Source organism: Denticeps clupeoides, chromosome 20 (genome assembly GCF_900700375.1).
Source record: "Denticeps clupeoides chromosome 20, fDenClu1.1, whole genome shotgun sequence".
NCBI lineage: Eukaryota > Metazoa > Chordata > Actinopteri > Clupeiformes > Denticipitidae > Denticeps > Denticeps clupeoides.
Genome location: NC_041726.1, coordinates 9,905,500 through 9,927,594, shown reverse-complemented (window position 1 = coordinate 9,927,594; position 22,095 = coordinate 9,905,500). Strand labels below are relative to the sequence as shown.

At 46.9% G+C, this 22,095-nt stretch overlaps 1 protein-coding gene and 1 long non-coding RNA gene across 2 annotated transcripts in view; both read left to right on the top strand.

Annotated features, from left to right (window-relative positions):
* ptprua (protein tyrosine phosphatase receptor type Ua) overlaps nt 1-6,307 on the top strand; it is a 104,449-nt gene extending 98,142 nt beyond the window's left edge. The window contains 6 exon segments of the mRNA XM_028964822.1: nt 1,517-1,831; nt 2,206-2,331; nt 3,014-3,061; nt 3,193-3,350; nt 4,676-4,811; nt 4,896-6,307. Of these exon segments, the coding sequence (XP_028820655.1) occupies nt 1,517-1,831; nt 2,206-2,331; nt 3,014-3,061; nt 3,193-3,350; nt 4,676-4,811; nt 4,896-4,958 (846 nt within the window). The 3' untranslated portion in view covers nt 4,959-6,307.
* Nucleotides 6,308-20,028: 13,721 nt separating this feature from the next.
* LOC114770716 (uncharacterized) lies at nt 20,029-21,712 on the top strand. The gene is made up of 3 exons (XR_003743379.1): nt 20,029-20,182; nt 20,448-20,559; nt 21,545-21,712. It is a non-coding gene; the product is annotated as an uncharacterized LOC114770716 (long non-coding RNA).
* The last annotated feature ends 383 nt before the right edge of the window (nt 21,713-22,095 follow it).

Sequence of the window (22,095 nt, the reverse complement as noted above, 5' to 3'; positions counted from 1 at the left end):
GATTCCGGTTGATGGCGTCTCTCAAGCACAACAGTATAAAAACAACGACAATATACAGGTCCAAAGTGGTCGGCGTGAATGCAGCCCACGTCTAGAGGTCATTTAGAGGTCATTTTGTCATTCATGAAGGACAAGGTCAGTGCCGAAGAACTCAAGTCCCCTTTTGGTATCAACATGTACTGCCGGCCTTCTGCAGTTATAAAATTTGGAAGGGTGGTTCTGTCAGTGATGGGTGTGATGGATCCCCAGATCCCGTTGGAAGTTCAGACAGCGGGGAGGATCCTCTGGGTTCTCAGTGCATTCAGGAGTAAGAGGCTTTTTGTGCGCCGTTGTCCATCAGCATTAGCATCCCACCGCTCCGTCCTAAAGTATCACCTTATCAACGTTTCTTGGTGCATTGTGCATGAATCATTAACAAATGAGCTGTCGGCAAGCTTTTAGTAAACATTATTCCATTAAAAACCCTGACAGCGGTAACAAATACCCACCGCAAACACAGCGCGTCGCGAATTGACCGTTTCTTCAGCAGCACCTTGGCGGCATTTTAATTCCTGGTTGGATAATGACGCCTCGTGTAGCTGCCAGTCTCGCTCATTAGCGTTGTCTTAATGAGACGGGCTCCCTTTGTCCTGTTCCCAGTGTCTCGCGTGGTAAAGAGATTAATGACCTCCCGTGATCCTCGCAGCCCAGTCAATTTCAGCCAGCCCCGGTGTCGGAGAGTTTAGCGGATTATAACGCCGCCGCATAAGTCTTATGTAATCTCGGATCCAGGCCCGGACAATTGGAACGCTCGGTTTCCACCGCCCGCCTCCATAGTCGGGACACAGTGCGGCCTGCCTTCAATAATCGGAATAATTCTGCCATTTTCTTTCCATTAAGACGACCCATGTTCCCCTCGAGGTCAGAACAGCTCAGTCACTGAGAACTTTCAAACGACAGCTCAAGACCTTCCACTTTAGAGAATATTTAGATGAACTTGTAACCTTCTTATTGTCTTACTTATGTACAGAAACTACAACAGAGTGACAAAAAAAAGTTGTATTTATAGTTGGGGTCCTAGTGAACCACAATTGATCACTTCATCGATGGAAACATGAAAGCACGTTGTAAGTCGCTCTGGATAAGGGCGTCTGCCAAATGCCTTAAATGTAAATGTTCATCCATGAAACGTTGTCTGGGCTCAGACTGATGCTGAGAGGGGTGCTGGTTGGCCGTTCAACCTCGTGGTTGGTGATACTCACTGTAGGTGAAATATACCCAGGGATGCATCAGAATGTGACCTGAGCAGGCTTGGGTTGTCAAATATCCCAGAATTCATTTCACAGAAATACATAAAGGTGGAAAAATTAAGTAACACCAAGACTTGCCTGTCTTTCTGAATTCTTAATTAATTTATTTTATTTTAATGATTTGTTATTATTTTCTCAACCTGACGGGTCCAGCAAGAAATGGAAGCAAACGTTTGATCACTTTGGTTAAGATGATAAAAAGAATTATATTTCTTTCCTCGTCTCAGACCCTGAACTCAGTGACCCCTCACCTGGACGTGGAGGAGTGCAGCATCTCTCTGCTGCCGCGGAACCGCGAGAAGAACCGCAGCATGGACGTCCTGCCCCCGGACCGCGCCCTGGCCTTCCTGGTCACCACCGAGGGGGAGGGCAACAACTACATCAACGCCGCGCTGGCCGACAGCTTCCTGCGGCCCGCCGCGTTCGTGGTGACGCCCCACCCGCTGCCCACCACCACCGCGGACTTCTGGAGGCTGGTGTTCGACTACGGCTGCACTTCGGTGGTCATGCTGAACCAGCTGAACCAGTCCAACTCCGCCTGGGTGTGTGTCGGGTCCAGTCCGTGTTCATTCCAGTGAAGGAGGGCAAACTTCCTGCTTACTGTGTCTTGATGTGTGCAGGCTGTCAGTGTGACTGCAGCGTGACAATATGCTCTGTTTTTGTTGTTTTTCTTTATTATATAAAACATATGCAGGATTTGAGCCAATATTAAGTCATTTATATCACTCTAGTTGCACACATATGCTTTTTCAAAAAGTCTAAACGATGCCAGGAATTGAATATTAAGGATGTTGGATATTCACTTTATTGGAATTACATTTTTATTAAGGTTGCAGCGTAAAGCTGTGACATTTCCCACTCTGTGGGATTAAAAGTTCGCCATGTTTAGCAAGTCTCCCCTATGTCCGACTCTCAGCCCTGTCTGCAGTATTGGCCAGAGGCGGGGCTTCAGCACTTTGGACCAATGACGGTGGAGCTACTGTCTCGGTCGGCCGATGATGACGTCATCACTCGGCTGTTCCGGGTGAAGAACGTGACACGGGTAGGTGGCCAGGCGACGCCCACATGACCTCTTCTTTTATCAGACACCATTCAGTACATCCAGCTTGATATTAAAAGCTTTTTGGAACTTTCCTTTTTTTGCTTTTCTAGAAAATCTTCACTGTCTGTAATTATCTTAGTGTGATTACTGGAGCACAAAATACGTAAATTACCGGATTTATCCTTTTATCAGCTCTGAGGAAATGGGTTGAATTGCTGGCTTTATCCCTGGATGTGCTCTGTAGCCTGATGGAGTTCAGAGCACAAAACTAAAGTTTCTGGCTATTTTTAATTGTGTGTGTGTGTGTGTGTTCTGTCTTTGTGTAGAGATGTGTATTATCCACTAAAAAGTGTTTGTGCAGGTGTATGTGTGCTTTGGCATGTGTGAGAATTTAAGTGTGTGTGCGCGTGCATGGGTGTAAAAGAGTGTGTGTTTGCACATGTGTGTATTTGTGCGTGTGTGTCTGCCTCTCCAACATGTCCCTCTGACCTACTCTGTCTGTCACACACACTCACCTGTCGAGTGACAGATCCGTCCCACCAGAGCCTCATGTGTCAGTCAGAGTCCCCCCAACCCCCCACCCCCGGCTGTCATCCCAGTGGCGTCACACTGTCCTTTAGGGAGGGGGAAGGGATTATTAGCAAATCCGTGTCACATATCGTCCCCACCTGTCTCTCTGCAGGATCTCAACTCTCCTCACCAGCACCATGACTCGCCCTTTCCCAGTAAGGTACAGAATGTAGAGTAGAGCAGCTGTAGGACCAGGGGCTCCTGAATCTCTCCTGTAAAGTGGAGATCTGACCTTTGAACTTTGACCTGTCAATGCTGACCCTCCCCACGTGTCTTTTCTCTGTCCTGCAGCTCCAGGAAGGAGCCCTGGTTGTCCGGCACTTTCAATTCCTACGCTGGTCCCCCTACCGGGATGTTCCTGAGTCCAGGAAGGCCTTCCTGAGCCTGTTGGTGCAGGTGCACAAGTGGCAGAGGGACTGTGGGGACGGACGCATGGTGGTGCACTGCCTGTGAGTGCGCACACACACGCACACACACACACACTCTCATATAGTGCCGAACATTCTCCCTTTTCATTTCATCAAGCCAGCAGGTGTCCAGATAAAAATAAAGCTTATCAAGTAGAAAGTAGTGTAAAAAAATGCTAAAAATATATGCACAACCATACACCCACACACACAAACATTTTGCTGAATGCTAAAATATAAAAAGTCTGGCCAAAGGTAAAATATGTACAGAGTAAAAGTGAATAAAATGAGGGAGATGATCATGTTGATAACCACATTTGTTTGACGTAGTTGGTTTTATAATTACTTTGATGCAGTAATTTGGCTCGATGCATCATGTGACGCTACGTCGTATTGTACATCCTTGCCCCGCATTGAACATGCTTTCCCCGCCCACAATTTCCTTCAATCGGGCCAACGTGTCAATAGAACTTTTAAAAATCAGATATTATGTACAAGTGTGAGCCACTTCATTATAAATACGGTGAGCTCTTAACTATATGTGGAATAGGAAAGTAATTATACCGAATTATACTTCAAATCAGGTTAGAATATTATCTGTTATCGCCACTTATTACAGACGAAAGGCCAGCAATGACAAATTAAAGCTCATATAAATTATTCAAGTGTAATAAATACGTGCATGTAGTCATAATCAGAATAAGAAGTATGGATGAATAATAAGAAATGTGGTATCAGGGCTCGGCCAATGAGATTTTAGGACCAGAAATTACTGTGGATTGTTGACAATGTTTGCAGACAAGGTCACAGACGCTGGCCGACCTTGTCCAAACATTACCTTCCTCCCTGTTATTAGATGTTTACACTCATGAGTGCGCGCACACACACACACACACACACACACACACACACACACTGACAGACACTGTTCGCTGCCGGAGAGACTGGCGGCAGAGTGTTTCTGTTAATGATAGGTGTCCTCGGCCTCTAAAGTGGTCCCACCGCGTCGATAGTCCGGACCTCAAGTGCATCCCCTCGCCCACCTCTCAGAGCATCATGGGTAATGCAGCTCTGCCAGCCCATAAACAACATGGACAACATTTACCTTTGAAAAGCGAAATATTCCCATGAACTGTGTCTGTATCTGAAAAACCGACACACAAACTCTCATGGTTCTGTGTTCCTGAAGAATGCCATGACTTCACCCCCAGCAACATCTAGCACATGTTCTGTGGAGGTTCTTCAGGTTCTACCTGGAAATCCCTGTTTTCCAAGGCCAGGTTGTAGGTGAAGCACCGGGAGTTTGTCTGGTTCTCTGTTAGATCTTATGTTCTTTCCTTGACCTTTGTATTTCTTGTGTGCGTCAGAAACGGCGGAGGCCGCAGCGGAACGTTCTGTGCTTGCACCATTCTGATGGAGATGATCGGTCACCAGAATATAGTGGACATCTTCTACGCCGTCAAAACACTGCGCAACTCCAAGCCCAACATGGTGGAGACCATGGTGAGTCTACAGACTGATGAATCTGTCATTCTCTGGAACCTTCTAGCCGCTTGGAGTGACGTTTCTTTGCCGCGTGTGTTGTAGGAGCAGTACCGTTTCTGCTACGACCTGATCCTGGAATACCTGGACTGTCTGGAGGTCAGATAGCGGCGGACACGTCACCCTGTCCAGTGGTGGGGAGCCTGGGCTCACGGAGGGTCCCACCCTGAGTTCATCTCCACCAACAAGGAAAACAGCCCCGCCCGCTCTCTCTACCGGTCCCGCCCAGCTTCGGTCCCTTATTGTGCCATATGTTCTTGCCAAACATTGAGGGCATGGATGGGCGAGGCCAAGGCTGCCCACATCCTGGTCATGTGACAACTGCCACACTCTGCCTTACAACACCATGAGAGGAATTCACTGTAACCCGACATTACAGAGTCACTGATGAGGAAGACGAGTAACACTGCTGCCACCATGGATGAGTGTGTGTGTGTGTGTGTGTGTGTGTGTGTGTGTGTGTGTGTGAGTAGGTGTGTTCTTTCTGAGGTGCAGCTTCTGTCGACACGCTTAAGACTAAACACCGTTTCTCCAACAAGAGAGACGGTGGTGACGTTTGCTTGCTTGCTTTTTCAGACTGACCTCTGGCTCCGCCTCAACAGGAGGGGGCGGAGACTAAAGGAGACTGGAGGAGGAGTTATTTATTGTTTGCATACATACTGTAGGTATTAAAAAAGAAGAAGCAACTGTTCGTAGATGTTGTCTAAATGTTCATTCTCTCTCTGTCTGTGGAAGGGACCGCTGAAGCTTCTGCATGCTGGTCGTTCTGTACAGTTTGTGTCTCATGACGATTTGTGGCCCTGTGACGATGCCTGCTTTCATGGAGAGTAGCGGGACGTCTGCATCCAACTCTCATTTGACAGATAAAAGTGCATCAACCTCAACAGAAATGTACAAAATGTCAAAGTGACAACTAATATAACACAGAGGCTTTATTATTGAAAACGTCGTGCATGGGGCGTGTTCGTGAAATATGTGAAATTTCTGACTGTGTAGCACACTGCAAACAAGCAAAATGACATTCCTGTTGCCATCCAGGAGCACTTTTATCCGTTACATAAAGGTTAGATGCAGAGGTTGTTATTCCAGGAAGATGGAAGTTTATGAAGTGATATTTTCAGAGGCTTTTTTTTTTATTATTATTAATTTTTCCCAGGAAACGGGACATTTTGGACGAGGGCTCTCCACTGGATCTGCCCTTTTTTTTCCTGACTATCGTTCCACTGATGAGGGCCCTCATCAGAAACTCTCGTCCGTTTCTATGGTAAACTTTGTGTGCCCCACCTACTTTTCCCTCCGCCATGCCAATGTCATGTTTTACAAGGTGTATTAGGTGAGGTCGTCACCGCCGGCAACAGAGCTTTTTAAATTTGTATTTATTCATTCATTGTGTTTTATTTTCTAAATCGTGTAAAAATGAAATATAAAAATAAAACATTATGATGATGTTGCTTTTATGCCGCTGTTGTGTGATTTTGATTTCAGGGGTGACGGCGTATGGTACAAAGTGACACGAAATGGGTGGGGGTGTGGGGTGGTGGGACTCAATGTCCTTTTTAATTTGATGAGGAGGATCTGTGGGAGGAAGGTGTTTACTGTCACTGTGCCACACCCTGTTTAAAGATGACAACTTGATTGGCAGCGCCGCCGTGTTTTCCCACGATCACCCTGTGAACGTGCGGGGTGCGCCGATTTCCCCGCGACTTTTATTGGTACGACTCCTCGAGCAGGCTTCACTTCTGCCTTATTTAATTACCAGCTTTAATGTCCTTCGAAGAAGTCGCGTGTCGGACCGGACTTCCCGGGCGCGGTGCTTTGGAACCGGTGGTTTTTGACGACCCACTGATCTTCTCTCCAGAAGTCCCCCGGTGCCGACTCTCTCCCTGGTGGACTGATAAGCTCTGGTAACTGACCTCTCAATCTTGAGCCAGACCATCAATTTTCAGCTCCTCTCCCACGCTGGAACCCGGGGGACTGATAGATGGTGGCCCCAAAAACAGACAGTTGTTGTTTTTTTATTGATCCTCATCAAGCGGAAAGACTTTCGAGATGAAGAGCAACTGTGGTCCATCTGCTGTGGTCCGTTCCTGAAACAGCTGAATGTGGGTTCAATTGGGTGGAAAATCCTGGAATAAATATTTAATCAACAGTCACCACAAGAGTTAACAAGTACCTGATTCCGGAGATTTCCTGATGTGAGGAGCCAGGCGAAGGTCCCGGGGGGGATTGTGGGCGCGTGTCTGTCCGACCATTTAAACACAAACCAACCAGCCTGCGTCTCATCCTGGCTCCTGTAAAGATGAAATTTCATGCATGGAGATGCATTCATGCTGTTGGAAATGGGAATTAATGCAGCAGGTTTTTTTCTGCCCGATGTCTACAGTGTCCACCGTGAGGTGAACAGCGAACCCGAAATGGGCTTTGATCCCCTGGTCTTCTTCAGCATTCAAAGCTGCCACCAGGCACAGCCTCCAGGGAGGGATGTCCCTCGCCCACGTCCTCTGGGACACAGGCAATCTGGGACAATGTTGCTCTTTTGTTTCCTGCACAAAGAACAGCAGCGTGGCTGGCAGGTGGCCGTGACAAGAATCAATGGCGTCAAAAATCGAGTGGCACTGAACCAAGTTTCACATTTAACAACTGTTTCAAAGACAAGAAATGTGTTTTAAATGGCAAGAAATTACTTCCTGGACGGGCGGTTTGTCGGCTGATGTCCTCACTCGCCACTGTCAGCCCTTATCGTCAGCGTGCAGGTTCCAGTCACATGTCACATTGCAGATGCAGGGTCTCCCAATGCTTCTGGCCTGGTTTACTCGTACCAGAACGTGGGGAGGTGGCCCTAGAGGTGACATGTTCAGCCTGGGTGGCTGTTCCGGCTGTTTAACCCCTGTTCTCCATGGTGGAGGGGAAATAAAGCCACCGGACATCGATGGCATAATGGGTGGGAGGTCACAGCTGCTGCAGGGGACACCTTGTGGGGGGAGCAGAGATGCCATGTGGTTTATTCAGCAAGAGGTTTACTTTCAGAAATGATTTCAAAATCATTTATCATCGGGGTAATAACTACACCTGTGGCAGGGTCCCAATTAAGGACCAGTGTTAATGAACAGTGTCTCCTAATGGTACTTCAGATCATTTTCTAATCAATTTCTAATGAAGTTCCTGCACATTCAGGGCAGAAAAAGTGAATTTCTTCATTAAAACGAACCGTAACTAATTACTTTCCCCAGAACTTCATTACAATTAGAAGTAAGTCATTATTAAGGTGTAATGGTTTCTTGTTTTGAGCATCCTGTTTCTTTATTGGAATGACCCACAGTGCTCCCTGCATGCTGATTGGACGATCTGGCTGCAGCATGTTGGTTTGGAGCAGGTTTTGGCGCCCACAACGAGCCCTTTCAGGCAGAGTCAATGCGGTCACCATGACCTTTAACCCCCATTTAATCCCACCATGACAGTGAGAGTCTTATTTTCATACATATCCACATCCTTTCTAGAAAATGCAGAATGGTGGCAAGAAAAGGAAGAAACCATCAACTAATAGACTTTAAATAAAGTTGTTTGGTCATGAATCCCACATTGGAGCCAACATGGAGGCAGTGGGTTCAAATCTCAAACTGCCAAGCTGCCACTGAGGTCCCCCTGATCATGGTACCGTCCCCACACACTGATCGCCGGGTGTGTGGGGTGATGGGGTTCTTATTAGCATACGTAACCCTAATCTGGAAGAAATAGTGTTGAAAGGGGGGACCTGTCGTCTCCATTTCTGTTCCTTTTTCTTAACTCTGGTGTGTGTTTTTTGTCGATTTTATTGTGCAGATGGGTGCCTGTGTGGAGCATGAAAGGTGCCGAGGAGAGCAGTCGCCCCGTAAAAAAATGTCACCAGCAGCCTGTTAGTCCCTCGCTCGGCGAGATGAAGGGGTCACGGCTGTCCAACGAGCTTTTTGAAATGGCCGTGCTGCTAGCAGTGTAGGGAGACTTCGCAGTCCGAATGCTGGTGCTGCCACCACGCCCTCTCACTTGGCGTCCCAGCATCTCCCCGCACCCCCTCTGATGAATTTGGGTGTTGGCTGTTAGTGACTCGGAGACACTCTGCCACCGACTCGTCCCCAGGAAGGTCTGTAGCGCTCAGCAGATTCTCCGGAAACAAAACGACGGCCGACTGATCTATCTGACTTGAAGTTGCCCAGGTGACGCCAAACCAATCTAACGCTGTGACACAAAATCGATAGCCAATCACCTGACTGAGGGAGGCGAAGTGCCGCGCCCAGTTAACCTGGGGCTACAACATTTCCAGACGATGCTTTCTCTTCTATGCGCCGCTTGCTTTTATTCGCTCTGATGTTTTTGCAGCATTTTGTGGGGGTGCGTGTACAGGTTACTTTTTTTTGTGTGTGTGTGTGTGTGTGTGTGTGTGTGTGTGTGTTCTTCAAAGGCAAATCGTATGGCAAAATTTTCAGAACACAGTCGCTGATCAATTGAGGCTTTTCTGCTTTCATGTCAGTAATAAAAGCACATGACCATTTTTTAAAGTCTCAATGAGAGATATGGACTTTGATTTTCTGATAAAAGATTATAAGAAGACATGAGTGCACCCACAGATATTTTAAATATTTTTTCAAATATATCAATATTCTATAAAGGATATACCCTGTCCTGCCAGAACATTATGACATGTGGCATGAATAACACTGATTATCTGGTTACAATGGCAGTGGGTGGGGTTTATTACATTGAAGCGTCAAGAGGGCGGAGCCATAATTTCTTTCATTGGCAAAAACATTTTAATCAATAAAAATGGCTTGTGCTGATATAGAATATGTACAATTACAAATAAAATGACAAAATATCAATTCAAAATGTAAAAAAAGTAAAATACACCAACCTGCTTTATGAGGAATAGCACCTGACTTTTCACAGCCACGCCCCCATCTTCATCCCTTGCCTTTGGCCCGTCAGCAACTAAAGCCATCCTGAGGCAGTCGTTACGTGGAATAGAGTTATGCAAGTTCACCCGCTGCGTGCCAACACTGGCATTTCACCAACGTTCTGTTGTTTCCTGGGGGTTTTGCCAGGAATCTAAAGCAAACGTGTTCTTCTTTGTTGACACTGTTGAGAATCAGTAGTCCCTATGTTGTGGAATATAGATCATACACTGATTCCCAGGGTTGGGATTAGGGTTATATTTGAGGAAAATTCCTCAACTGGAGGCCGTGGTGGCCTAGTGGGTAAGGAAGCGGATCCGTAACCCCAAGGTGCCACTGAGGTCCCCTTGATCAAGGTACCGTCCCCACACACTGCTCCCCGGGCGCCTGTCATGGCTGCCTACTGCTCACCAAGGGTGATGGTTAAAATGCAGACACATTTTGTCTGTGCTGTGCACAATCACAATGACAAAAACTTTCATAGTCATGATGTCAGTAGTTTATTGGACCCCTCGGTGCTCCAGTATCTGCTACGTGCTGCAGGAAAAAAGCAGCTCACAGCCCTCTTCAGTCCTCGTTTTTTTACTGCAATCCCAACCCGTTACCATAGAGCCATCACGATGGTACAGGCCATGTGAATCTATCTTTATCCATCTTCCCCTTCCTCTCCGGAACGCCCGGCGCAGTGTGAGGCTCTGCCTCCAGTCTTAATTATCCTTATGCTGCGTTCTAGCTGTGATCGTGTCTGTGATTTACGCCATACGCTTCCGTCAGACGCCGACTGGCCTCTGCTTTAAATAAATCCACGCCAGAACGTTCCTTACTGGACTAATTGAGAAATGCACTGATTTCTTCTTTCTGAGGATATTCTGTATCCAGTACTAATCCATGTGTCTAAAACAGCACTGATGTCTTTTCAGATCTGTGCAGTGTACATTTGTGATCACATGTATGTATAAGTATATATGTGTTCGTAATGTATGTGTATATCGGTAGCCTCACAAAAACTTCGCAAACAAAATACTGTTCTGTGTTTATATATTTCTGAAAATTGTTCCAAGTTTCATAGTTTTTTTTTTAATTAAAAGTGGGTTTCAGCTTGAAGTTCTCTGTCTGTTGAGCCCCGCCCCCTTCTTTTTTTTATGTGAAAGTAATCAGATAGGAAAGCGATGAATGGATGTATCCGTTATGACACGGCTGTGGGGCATTATGTATCTGGGGATGACAGTTTGATGTGGGATATAAAGGCGCGGCGGGCAGATCTCATCAACGCTGCAGCCTTCTGACGGCTGGTGGGTGGATTTCAGAGAAGTTCCTCTTTTCATGGAGAACCTGCGCTCCCTCAGAACTCATCAACCCGCCTTCGTAGTGAAGGGAGGATCCTCGATTCTAATCAGCCCACTTCCCATCCTGACATCTGCGATCGGACCGTCAGAATCCGCCGGCACGCAAGTTCATTAGCGGCCAACGTAACGAGGTTCCGTCTGCAGCCTGGCCCTCAGCAACACCAATTAATTCTGTCCTGCTTCCAGGGGTTCGGGGTGGGGAACCATCCAGAAGATTCATTGCGGGCGGGTAATAAATTAAACAGACAAACCGCCTGGAAAGCACTTCATATTTTCAATGTGCAGTAATATGCGGGATGGAACAATCCAATGCATGCTGAAATATACCACCAGTAGTCTCTTTTTATTTCCTCACAATCTTGAATAGTTTTTCATCTTCTTTAGTATTCATGCTGCTGCTGCGGGAACTTGAAGTGTTAACAGCGCATGCAGTGGCTTTTTACACATTGAGTGGCTTTTTATGTAAAACGCAATATGAACTGCAGCTGTCATTGCCGGCCTATCTTCAGGCGGACGGGACCGTCCTGTTAATATCCGGTATCCGAGCCCGTCTGTCCTCCGTCTGTCCAGCCGAGGAGCCGAAAGGGGCAGAATCACCCAGCTACACTGACGTCCTCATCCAATCCGAGCGCAGACAACATTTCATCCGGATCATCAAGTATTCGCTCCTTTCTTCTTAAACGCCCTCCAGGGTTCTAGCCTCTCCACCTCTTCTGGAAATGGTCTTCACCTCTCCAGGTGAATCGTTCTCCAGGACTGTTTTTCTCGAGAGCGTCGGACTGGTGCTCCACACTCCCAGCTCCTTACCGACTGGTGAGCGTCTGGCCGACAGGGAACAAGAACACTCCACTTGTCCTGCCCTCCCAATGAGGGATTTGTGGGAAACATTTTGTCTGAATGTCTGGGGTGAGACGCAGTTTGGATTTTGAGTCTACTGTGAAGGTCTCTTGCAGTCTTCTCGCCTGGAGAGCTCTCACCTCCGGCAGGCGAAATGTCTTCATGTGAGCTCCTGTCACCTGAACCTCTTACGCCTCAGGGTTCCTCAGATCTGGTCACCCTGCCGATTAAATCCATAAACCTGGACACGACTGTTAATCCCATGCGCTGTAAAAAATCATCTTCACGACGAGGTCAAGCCTGTTTCACAGGAAGACAGCACCTGACCAAACTGACTCGTTCCTCAAGTCCACCTCTAATGCTAAATTTAGACTTTCAATCACTGATTTACATAAAACCAGGGCTAATATCCATAATTTAATGAATGTTTTAAGGCGCGTTTCAAATATATTTATTCATCAGTTTCTCATTTCCGTAACTGAGCGACTCACACAATCTTCCTCGACTCCGTGGCCCATCCGGATTATGACTGAGAGCTGGAGCCGAACGATACGACAAACCACAAACCAGACATCCTACCCTCCCCTTCCATCGGCGTCAGATGGTCTCAAGTCCACCGGAGTTGGCGGAGGGCAGGAGCGACACCTGCAATTGTCTCTCTCATTTTCTCCATTTTAATGTTCTATCGAGGTACCAGCTAATCTGCACAATTGCTGTTCATGCCGCAATGTGATTACCATACTAATACTGAGGCACATGAACACACACAAGCAGTACTTCCCCTGCAGAGGTCCGCGTGGATGTCCTGGAGCTGGTGGTGGTCACCTTGTTCCGTTCAGCTGACAATCAGCACCGCTAATCGTTCAATTAACAGGCAGTGATTAGAGGAGGCAGGACCCGAGTCTGAGGGCCAGGACTTCTGTGACCTTCTCTACAGCCGCCTCTCGGGCAAAATCGGCTGGGCGGCATGCAGACTTCGTTAAGAAAATGCAATTTCTACGACTGCAGATGAAGGAGGAAGCTGTCGTGGCGGGAGCGTTTCTGAATTTTTAACGAGCTCCATGGGATCTCCATCATGTCGGAGATTGTGGCTTCTTTTGAAGCGAGGTTATCTGCCAGATCAGATGGCTGCCCGTAGGCCCTGGCTTCCTCACAACTTTTATGAAGGTTGTATTTTCACACCGGGACATATTGATGTGGCTCGTGCATTTGCAGTATATGAGGTGGTCCCGGGTGACCTTCTGAGGATGGGAAAGGGAGACCGGGTGGTATTTTAAATATAATGATTTGTCTTCTCTTGGTCTAATGAGATTTTCAGAGTGGCCAAGTCCATTCTGTATGTTATCTCCAGATCATGACATGCCAGCCATCTTCTCCAGTGACAGTTTCTGACAGACATATTGCTGTTTTACAGCTGATTACAGCAAAACTGGATATTTTCATTTCGGAAGGTTGCCGGTTAAATGCAGAGGACACATTTTGTTGTGTCACCGTGTGCTGTGTTGCAGTGTTTCACAATGACAATCACTTAAATGTTGAAAATGAACGTGGGCGTTGGCTGCACAAACGTTATTATTATTGTTATATGCACAGAAGAAATGACATTTTCTGTAGAATGGAATTGTTTTTTTTTTGCTGTCCACATAGAAATGCCAAGAGTTATAAATAACCATAAAAATATTAACTGTGCAAGGAGCAGATTAAATTACAGTATGAAAGAAAAGGGGATAGAGGGGATGTGCAAGGGAGCTTAGTGCAAAACAGCTTCATGTGCAAAACTTACAAGAGAAGTAGTTCATCTGTTAAAGAATCTGATGCCAGTAGGGAAGAAGGAGTTGTTTAGCCCGGAGGTTCTAGATTTCACACTTTCTAACCTTTGGACCGAAGGTCTAGTGTAAAAGTGTAAAGAGTCCGTGTTGCGGGTGTGCAGCTCTCCTCTGGACTCTGCGGTGGTAGATGCTCTGCAGAGAGGACTGCGGAGTCCGGATTATCTTCTCCTCAGTTGTTATCACTCTCTGCAGACGTTTTCTGTTCATAGCAGTGGAGTTGCCGTACCAGACAGCTGATGCAGCTGGTTAGTGTGTAGTAGCTGCTGAGGATCTTGGCTGAATACCCCAAGGTATTCAAAGCTGCTCACCTTGTCCACTTTGGCTCTTTGTCCTTGTGTCCGCTATCATCTCCTTTTTCCTACCTCTGTTGGTATTAAAGAGTATTTTACAGTAGAGATTTATAAATGTTTCTGACATGGGACATGAATTTTATCATTTGATCTATTATTGAATGCAGGTAGCTTTAAGCAGATGCCTTGGAGACCTAGAAGACAATGAATTCTGGGTACCGAAAAGTTTACTGAATGCCTTATTAAGGCTTATTAATGCACATTTTGTGTTTGTTTGGGTGATTAAAGTTTTTTAATTGACACTCAAAACAACACAATTGAAGGCATTGCAACAAATATGGCTGCAAAGCATATTGGGAATGTCCTGAACGTTTATTCCGGGGGTTTTAAAAATGGGTTTAGTAAAGACAAACTAATGGTATAAAAAACATAAATAACATAGAACTGCAATATATAGATCAGTGTAAAAGCAATACCAATATTTAACCTGTGTGTGTTGTTCGGGTCTGTGGGACCTGTCTCAGTGTTTGCCGAAGGGAAAATAAAGTCAGTAAAGACATTCATTATTCGTGAAGAACATAAAACACATTTTCAGTGACTTCACACTCTACACCAAAATGTAAAAATATCAGACTGCCATACATGCATTAGAATTTTTCCAGATTTGGGCTGAATAACAGCTGCTGTTCAAATGAGTAAACGCTGTTCCGTGTCATAAAGGAGCTATGAAGGTGTTTTCTTCAGCCCTGAAGAGCGGAGCTCCAGCGCCAGCTGGTATCAGGAAATACCTGCGGACGTCCACAGCCCCCCCCCCGCCCATCTGTCTCCTCCCCACGCAGCCGAGGCTGGAGGAACGGGGTCTACTCCAGGCAGCCCTCCGATCAACCCCTACCTCAAATATTTATCTGGGCTGGGGGACTGGGTATGGAAAGCAGCTGTCAGAGGGCTGCTGCTGAACATCTCAAACGGACCAGTTTGCTTCCTCCTCCGGAGTCCCGGCCGGACGGAGTCATTGCTAATTTACCAGGCGAGCTGACGTGAAGCCTTTGTCCTGCAGGTATAAAGCATGTTGTGTTGAGGTGCTGTTGTTATTCCAGCCTTGTTCGCCACCACCGCTGCGCTGGGAGCATCTGAGCGGCCAGAACCCCGCAGGATCAAAGGGCAAGGAAATGGATGGACCACAGCGTTTTTTTTTCGTACGATTTCTGCAGAATTTCTGTAATCAGCCACTTTTCCACGCCCCGGCCTTGGAAATGTGGAGCTAGAAAATATGGGCGGATGAATAAATAAATACCACTGCCTTTGTTTTCTCTCCTTTGCGCTCCCTGGACCAGCTGCAGCGCAACAATTTCACCACGATACCAAAAAAAGAAACATTCTTTGTTCGTGTTCTCAGAGAAATTTGGTTTACGTGAATACAGTTCTCACTTTTGCTTATACTGAGCACACGGTTAAATTGGCTTTATTGGACTATAGGCTAATAATGATTTATCCATTGTAAATAAGCATTTAATAATGCACTCGACTTCAGCACAGTTTTAAGTTCACCATTTTGTCACACATTTTTTAACAAAAACTCCGAAGTTTACCACGTAGGTAAAATGCCTGATGTGGTGCCAGTCCTCTCTGCCACGTCCAAATCTTTATAGCAGTTCTAATGTTGGATTTTAGCTGATTCACTGTGCATCGCTACACCCCTAACAATTAGATCGTTGAGCAGCATTAAATACTGTGTGTGTTTTTGGGAAACTGGTGCCGCAGTGGACCTGCTGAGACTGGGGGGTTAGAATTGTGCGTGCAACAAGTCACTTATTTATAGAGAGAAGTCTGAGAGGAGATCCCTGGACGACAGTCTTAAGCAGTCGGTAGAATGGACAGCAGAAAGGATCACCGGTGCCCCCCTGCCCTCCATCCAGGACCTGTACCTCTCAAGATCCAGGAAAAGGGCAGGGAAAATCATCTCAGATCCCTCACACCCTGGTCACAGACCTTTTGACCTGCTGCCCTCTGGCAGACGTTATAGAAGCCTGCAGACCAGGACCAGCCGACACAGGAACAGCTTCTTCCCCCTCGCCATCTCCCTGCAAATCACCTTCAACATTGCACACTGCACTTTATGTACACTTGTCACTATTGGGAAGGACATGGCGAGGAGTGAGGACGCATACGCACAACTTCAGGCGACAGGGGTTTAATACAGACTGCACACGACAAGGGAACATCAACACGCAATGAGCTGACGGCGAACAGACACGAACAGGATAGTTTTATACAATTACATAAATATACACCAGGTGAACACGATCAGGGAACATTACACAGGACGAACATGAAACTCCGGTCCGAACTCCGGATCCGGAGTCACCCCTGCCGGTCCAGATCATGAAAACACTGGAATATAGGATTTAGTTTTTTGCCTATTTATTCATATACCTATGTACATTCTTACAAATATTTATTTATACTCAGTAGATATAGTTATTTATAAAGAGCACAAACAAATTCCACAAACTTGTACAATAACACTTACACACATCCTTGCACATTGTTGTTGGTTTTTTCTACTCCGTACTTGAGAGACACCATCTACCGGAATCAAATTCTTTGTATGTGCTTGCAAATACTTTGGCAATAAATATGATTCTGATTCTGATTCTCTGATTCTGAAGAGCTGTTCAAAATGAAACGAACTGGGCTTCAGCACACAGCCAATGCAATTAGAGCGGTCACAATCTGCACTTGAACTGAATTCATTACGGTCATTTCCCTTCACTGGGCCCAATTTGCCTGATTCGCCATTGCGAGTGTCTTATCCCTGACTTTATTCTCACCTGCAGCCTGGCATTCGCTCTTTAAAGAAACTTTTTTCCATTCAGTCTCACTTGCGTCCTAGGTGTCGCGTGACGCAGTTCTCAAAACGAATCTGACACAGAATAAATGTAAAGCCATCGGGGAACGCGCTATTTTCCTCCTCGCTCTTATAAAAATTGTCTGTGTTTGAAACACTTGATATAAATGGCCCAGCTGAAGCCTTCTGGCTGACTGTCAGCCAGCCTAAATCACCGGGAGAGAAAAATCTCACCCACATATGCTAGCCTGTGCTGAAATGTTGCCATTTATTTATATTTTTACTTATTCAAACATTCTGCTCCATCTGTCCACGTAGGCAGAGTTGTGAGCAAGCAGGAATATTGATTTAGCATTCAACTCAAATGCTTCAGACCTACTCAGGCCTAGTAGCGTTGATGCTAACGCCCAGGTTGGAAAATGGACAAAACCCTCTGCAACTTTCTATGCATTGCATTCATATGCAAAAAGCGCTAAATGAATGTTTCTTGTTTGCAAGGAAACAAAGGTGAAGAAAGAGCAGTTCTGATTTGTTTTGATGTTTTTCACTGATGTTAGCATGCTAACCACCATGTGCCTCATGGGGTACTTGTGTGAGGTACTTGTGCATTTCCTGAATCATGTTGCTGCGTTTTACATTTGCATTTAGAGCATTTATCAGACGCCCTTATCCAGAGTGACTTACAATCAGTAGTTACATGGACAGTCCCCACCTGGAGACACTCAGGGTTAAGTGTCTTGCTCAGGGACACAATGGTAGTAAGTGGGATTTGAACCTGGGACTTCTGGTTACCCACTAGGCTCACGTTGTTGTAAAACTCGCCCCTGGGAGTGACCCACCAAAAACAGCCCCGAGAAGGAGTGCTTCTAGCTTTGTGAAGTGATTGTCATTGTGAAACACTGCAGCACAGCACATGGTGACACAATGAAATGTGTCCTCTGCTTTTAACCATCACCCTTGGTGAGCAGTGGGCAGCCATGACAGGCGCCCGGGGAGCAGTGTGTGGGGACGGTGCTTTGCTCAGCGGCACCTCTGAGGACCGGAATTCGAACCGGCAACCTTCTGATTACGAGGCCGCTTCCTTAACCACTAGGCCATCCGTGCCCCCATAGATGCATCCCACATTACCGGACTACCAGCCTGCAGGCTCCGCCTACGTTAACGGACTGGAAATACAATTCCTGCATTGACACCTATACTTCATGCTCATCCTACATGGTTTCAGGTTAGGTGGGGCCTGGCATGTGAGATATATACGTGTTTTTTGGGGAGGGAAGATGCTGAAACTTGCTAAAAGTTGTTGGTACGCTTCCTCAGGAGTGCGTGGAGGCTGAGGCTGAACTGGTTTGCCAGCCTGTCAAGTTCGCTCGTGAAACGAACGTGAGCGGCAACAGTAACCAGTGCGAATTAGCCCCCGGCGCGTCCTTCGCCACCCTCGGCGCTCGCCCACTCGCTCCGTCCATAATGATTTGTTTCTGCCGACAGTTGGCGCCCACTCCCCCGTCTTCTTCTCCACCAATCCCCACTGTGGTGATGAGGATCCCGATTCCCCCCGAGGGGCTGTCGGCGTATTTCTTCATCCTGCCTTCCCTCGAACACACGTGTGATGAAGGCGTCTAGCAGGCGTCCGGGCCTCAGAGAGGGTTGAGCCAGAGGCCAGAAGACAGATGGATGAGAAGAAGCAGGATCTGACCAGTAAACAGTCCCTGCACCGCCCGGCCGAGGGACGCCAGGCAGAGACGAAGACGGACAGGCGGTGAGCGCCAACTAATCCTGGCAGAGCCTGACAGAGGAAGAGTGGGAGAAAGCGGAGATAAACCGAGCGAGGTGGCGAGAGGAGCTAAAGAGAGACTAATACCGACTGAGGAGCGATAAAGCGGAGCGTCGCGGGGCGGCCGCTGCAGCGTGGGAGGTGGGGAGGCGGAGATGGAAGGGTGCTGATAGCGCGCTAATTCGGCCCGCCGGGGCTCTCCAGGCAGGCCGGGCCTTCGGCCGGAGGTGAGCCGCGAGCCTGGCGGCCGCCGAGGGGGCTCTGCGTCTGCCGCCGCGTCGCCATGGTAACCGACACTCCCTGTCAGTTGGGCTTTGCGGCGAGCTTTGCCCCCAAAGACGCGAAATGAAACACCCATCTGCGGGTGTTCCCGCTGAACTCGACAGCCTTCAATTTGAATCTGCAGAAAGGACCTCGGGGTCAAATATAAAAAGATCCAATTTCCGCCGGTAATGGAACCCCTCAGACTTTGTTGCCGGGTATTTGTTGCCGGGTATTATTTACGGGGCAGCAGTTATCTCCCTCTCTCTGACGTAATGAAAGGGGCGCGTGTTTAAGCCCGACACTGGTGTGGGCTGAGGTCTTCTGCTTCTGGCCATCTGGAACCTCGCTCACCTCATTCACGTCCAAGCTTTGGACCACCCTGCTTCATCCCGTGCACGGGTTTCAATTCACCAAAACATCTCGTAGAAACATTTTTAGCAGGACAAACAGCATCTGGCTGTTGGCCGTGTGCAGAATGGTCCAAGTTCTTGTCTTAGTCATGACTAGAAGTTGCTGGAAAGAACGAAGGCATGTGGACATAAATTCCGTTTTTAACCCGAGGGAACCATGCCGCCCACGAGATGACCACATGACCCTCTGCGGGCTGATGGAATACATTTTACAGTTGTGTCTGCTGCAATAAAAACGTTGCTGTCCATAATAAAGAAATAAATAAACGCAGTCAGCGTTTACGGTGAAGCCAAGTGAAGAGGACGCGAACCGTCCCTGTTTGTCCATTGCAGAGTAATTGGACCTTTATTCTCCAGCTGGGACGGGCGATTTAAAAAGATCTCTCCGCTCAGCGGATAAATGGCACGACTTCCTCATTTCGCTCTCATCGACATTGTGATGAATTAGTGACAATACTTCCAGAATGTGGGGGTCACAGTCTTTCATTTCGAGAGGCGCCGACCTCTCCGGAAGTTCCGTAGAATCTCTCATCACATTACACGGCCTGGTCCCGCTGCTCATCGCAGATGAAAGGGATCAAGCGGGAACAATCATCGGTCCTGCTTGTGAAGCTGATTGAAAAGTGATGTCATCTGTCATTTTGGCCAGTCAGCTGTTCCTGCAGGCTTGTGAATATTGTAGTTTTTAATGATCATCTGGCCACAAGCACACAGCAGAGATGAAATAAGCTGCTGTTGATGGTCACCTGAAACCTCCTGTGTGCATGACGTTATTCTTGTCACTGATGCCTGCACCATAACTCCAGTTGGAGGTCAGTATAATACGGGCTGAACGTTGATGATATACTCTATATATAATGTGTGTGTGTGTATGTGTGTGTGTTACACGTGAGAATGGTGGCAAAATAGCAAATAGCAATCTAAAGATTCACCTTCTGTCAAAGACATCTATGTGCAATGTTGAAAATGCAATAATCAATAATCTATATTATTGGAGAAAGGCTCCTTGAGGGGTTCAAAGTGACCCCCTTGGAGCTTTGGATTTTGTTTTCTGATGCTGATTGTCCTTTATTGTAGAAAGGCATTACCTTGAAGTTAAAAGTTGTCACGGGGCTGTGGTGTGACGCAATGAGAGAGCGAATGTCGGGGGAGACGCGGAACTAAATTGCGAGATGATGTGAAGCGGTGGGTGAGTCTCCATCGTTTACTCTGCGAGCGCACTCTACAACCCCCACAAACCACACAAGTAGGGAATCGGGGAGCGATGAGGAGAGTTGAGGTGGGCCGAGTCGTTGCCACATCGACACACAGTGACTGAGCACCGGCCGGCAGTCAGAACCCAGTACATCTTGATTTAAAAAAAATTTAAATAAAGTTATTGTTTGGTAGCCGTAGCCCCTTGCTACTTTTATAAATGCTGCATGTTTCAAATACAGCTTTATTTTAATATTCATTTGCAGGCCCTGTACGTAGGCGTCGTATAATAATATGAGCCGTGCTATTATTTCTTCATTTGAAAATGATGAGTGCGGGGTCTGGCGGTCCATTACGGGTTCGCAGGGCCGTCCTCTGTGTTAAAAAGTGAATTTGTAAAACGCTTTCGACGATGATTACATTTTTTTCCTCCCCCTCCTCAATTTATTTGCATCTGCTGTATGGACGCCAAGAAGTCAGATCTATTACTGCAACATTTTTACATTTTCTCCCCGGCTCTGCATGACTGCATTTCTGATTTTCTCCCCATCCCCACTGGAACTGTTGGAGATGGGCTTTTTTTTTTTTTTTTTTGCTCTTTATTTGCTTTGTTTATAATGTTGAGCTTTTATATATTTAATTTTGCCTGTGCACACGCACTCGCACAAAGGCCTGCTAAATTATTCAAACAACCTTTCATTTGACAGCTAAATTGTGTGCAGTGTTAAAGTTATTATAAGTCATTTTTAAGGGGCTGCATTGGTGGCAGGGTCCGTGTTTAGCCGTGATTAGCAGTGGGCCGAAGGCTGCGGCTTTCATTCATCCCCCCAGTCGCTGCTTGGGCCCATAAATCACGCCTCTGTCGTCCCTGGAATTTGCATCGGAGCACATCCAACATTGTGTCACCAGGGGTTGGCAGATATGATGTGATAATTCTCATCGGAAAGCCAGCACCAATCACGTCCAATGTTTGTTAACAGATGGCGGACGGCTTGCCAGGGAAAACAATGCGGCAGCACCGGGGCCCAACTGGCATCGCCCGCGCCCGACCATTCAGTCCAATCACCGGCCTCCAACTTGTCCGACGCTTGCACATTTTCATCAGGGCACAGGGAGACTTCCATGTCTCTGTGGCGTGAATCAGAAGCAGGTCCTATGGGGAAGTGGAGAGTTCTGGATGCTGGCGTTCAGAAATGTCCAGCCGTCTGATGTAAGGTCTCATAGTGATAGCTGACCAAAAACAAAGTCAACTTTATAGTCATTTCATCATTTACAAAGAAATTACGAAGCTATGGGGATTCACAGTGTGCAAAAATTTTTTTTATTAAATCCTAAAATTTGCCCCACAATACAGTTCAGGTCGAGACAAACAAGTAACAGCAATATGATAATATATCAGTATGTAGTAATAATATCATAATTTGATCATTGTAAGGACACAGGAGGACCCAGGCGCGGAGTTCTAATACTTTTGCTTAAATTTACCCTGGACAAACAAACACTTAGGGCTCTGCTTGGGACAAAGGGAAGG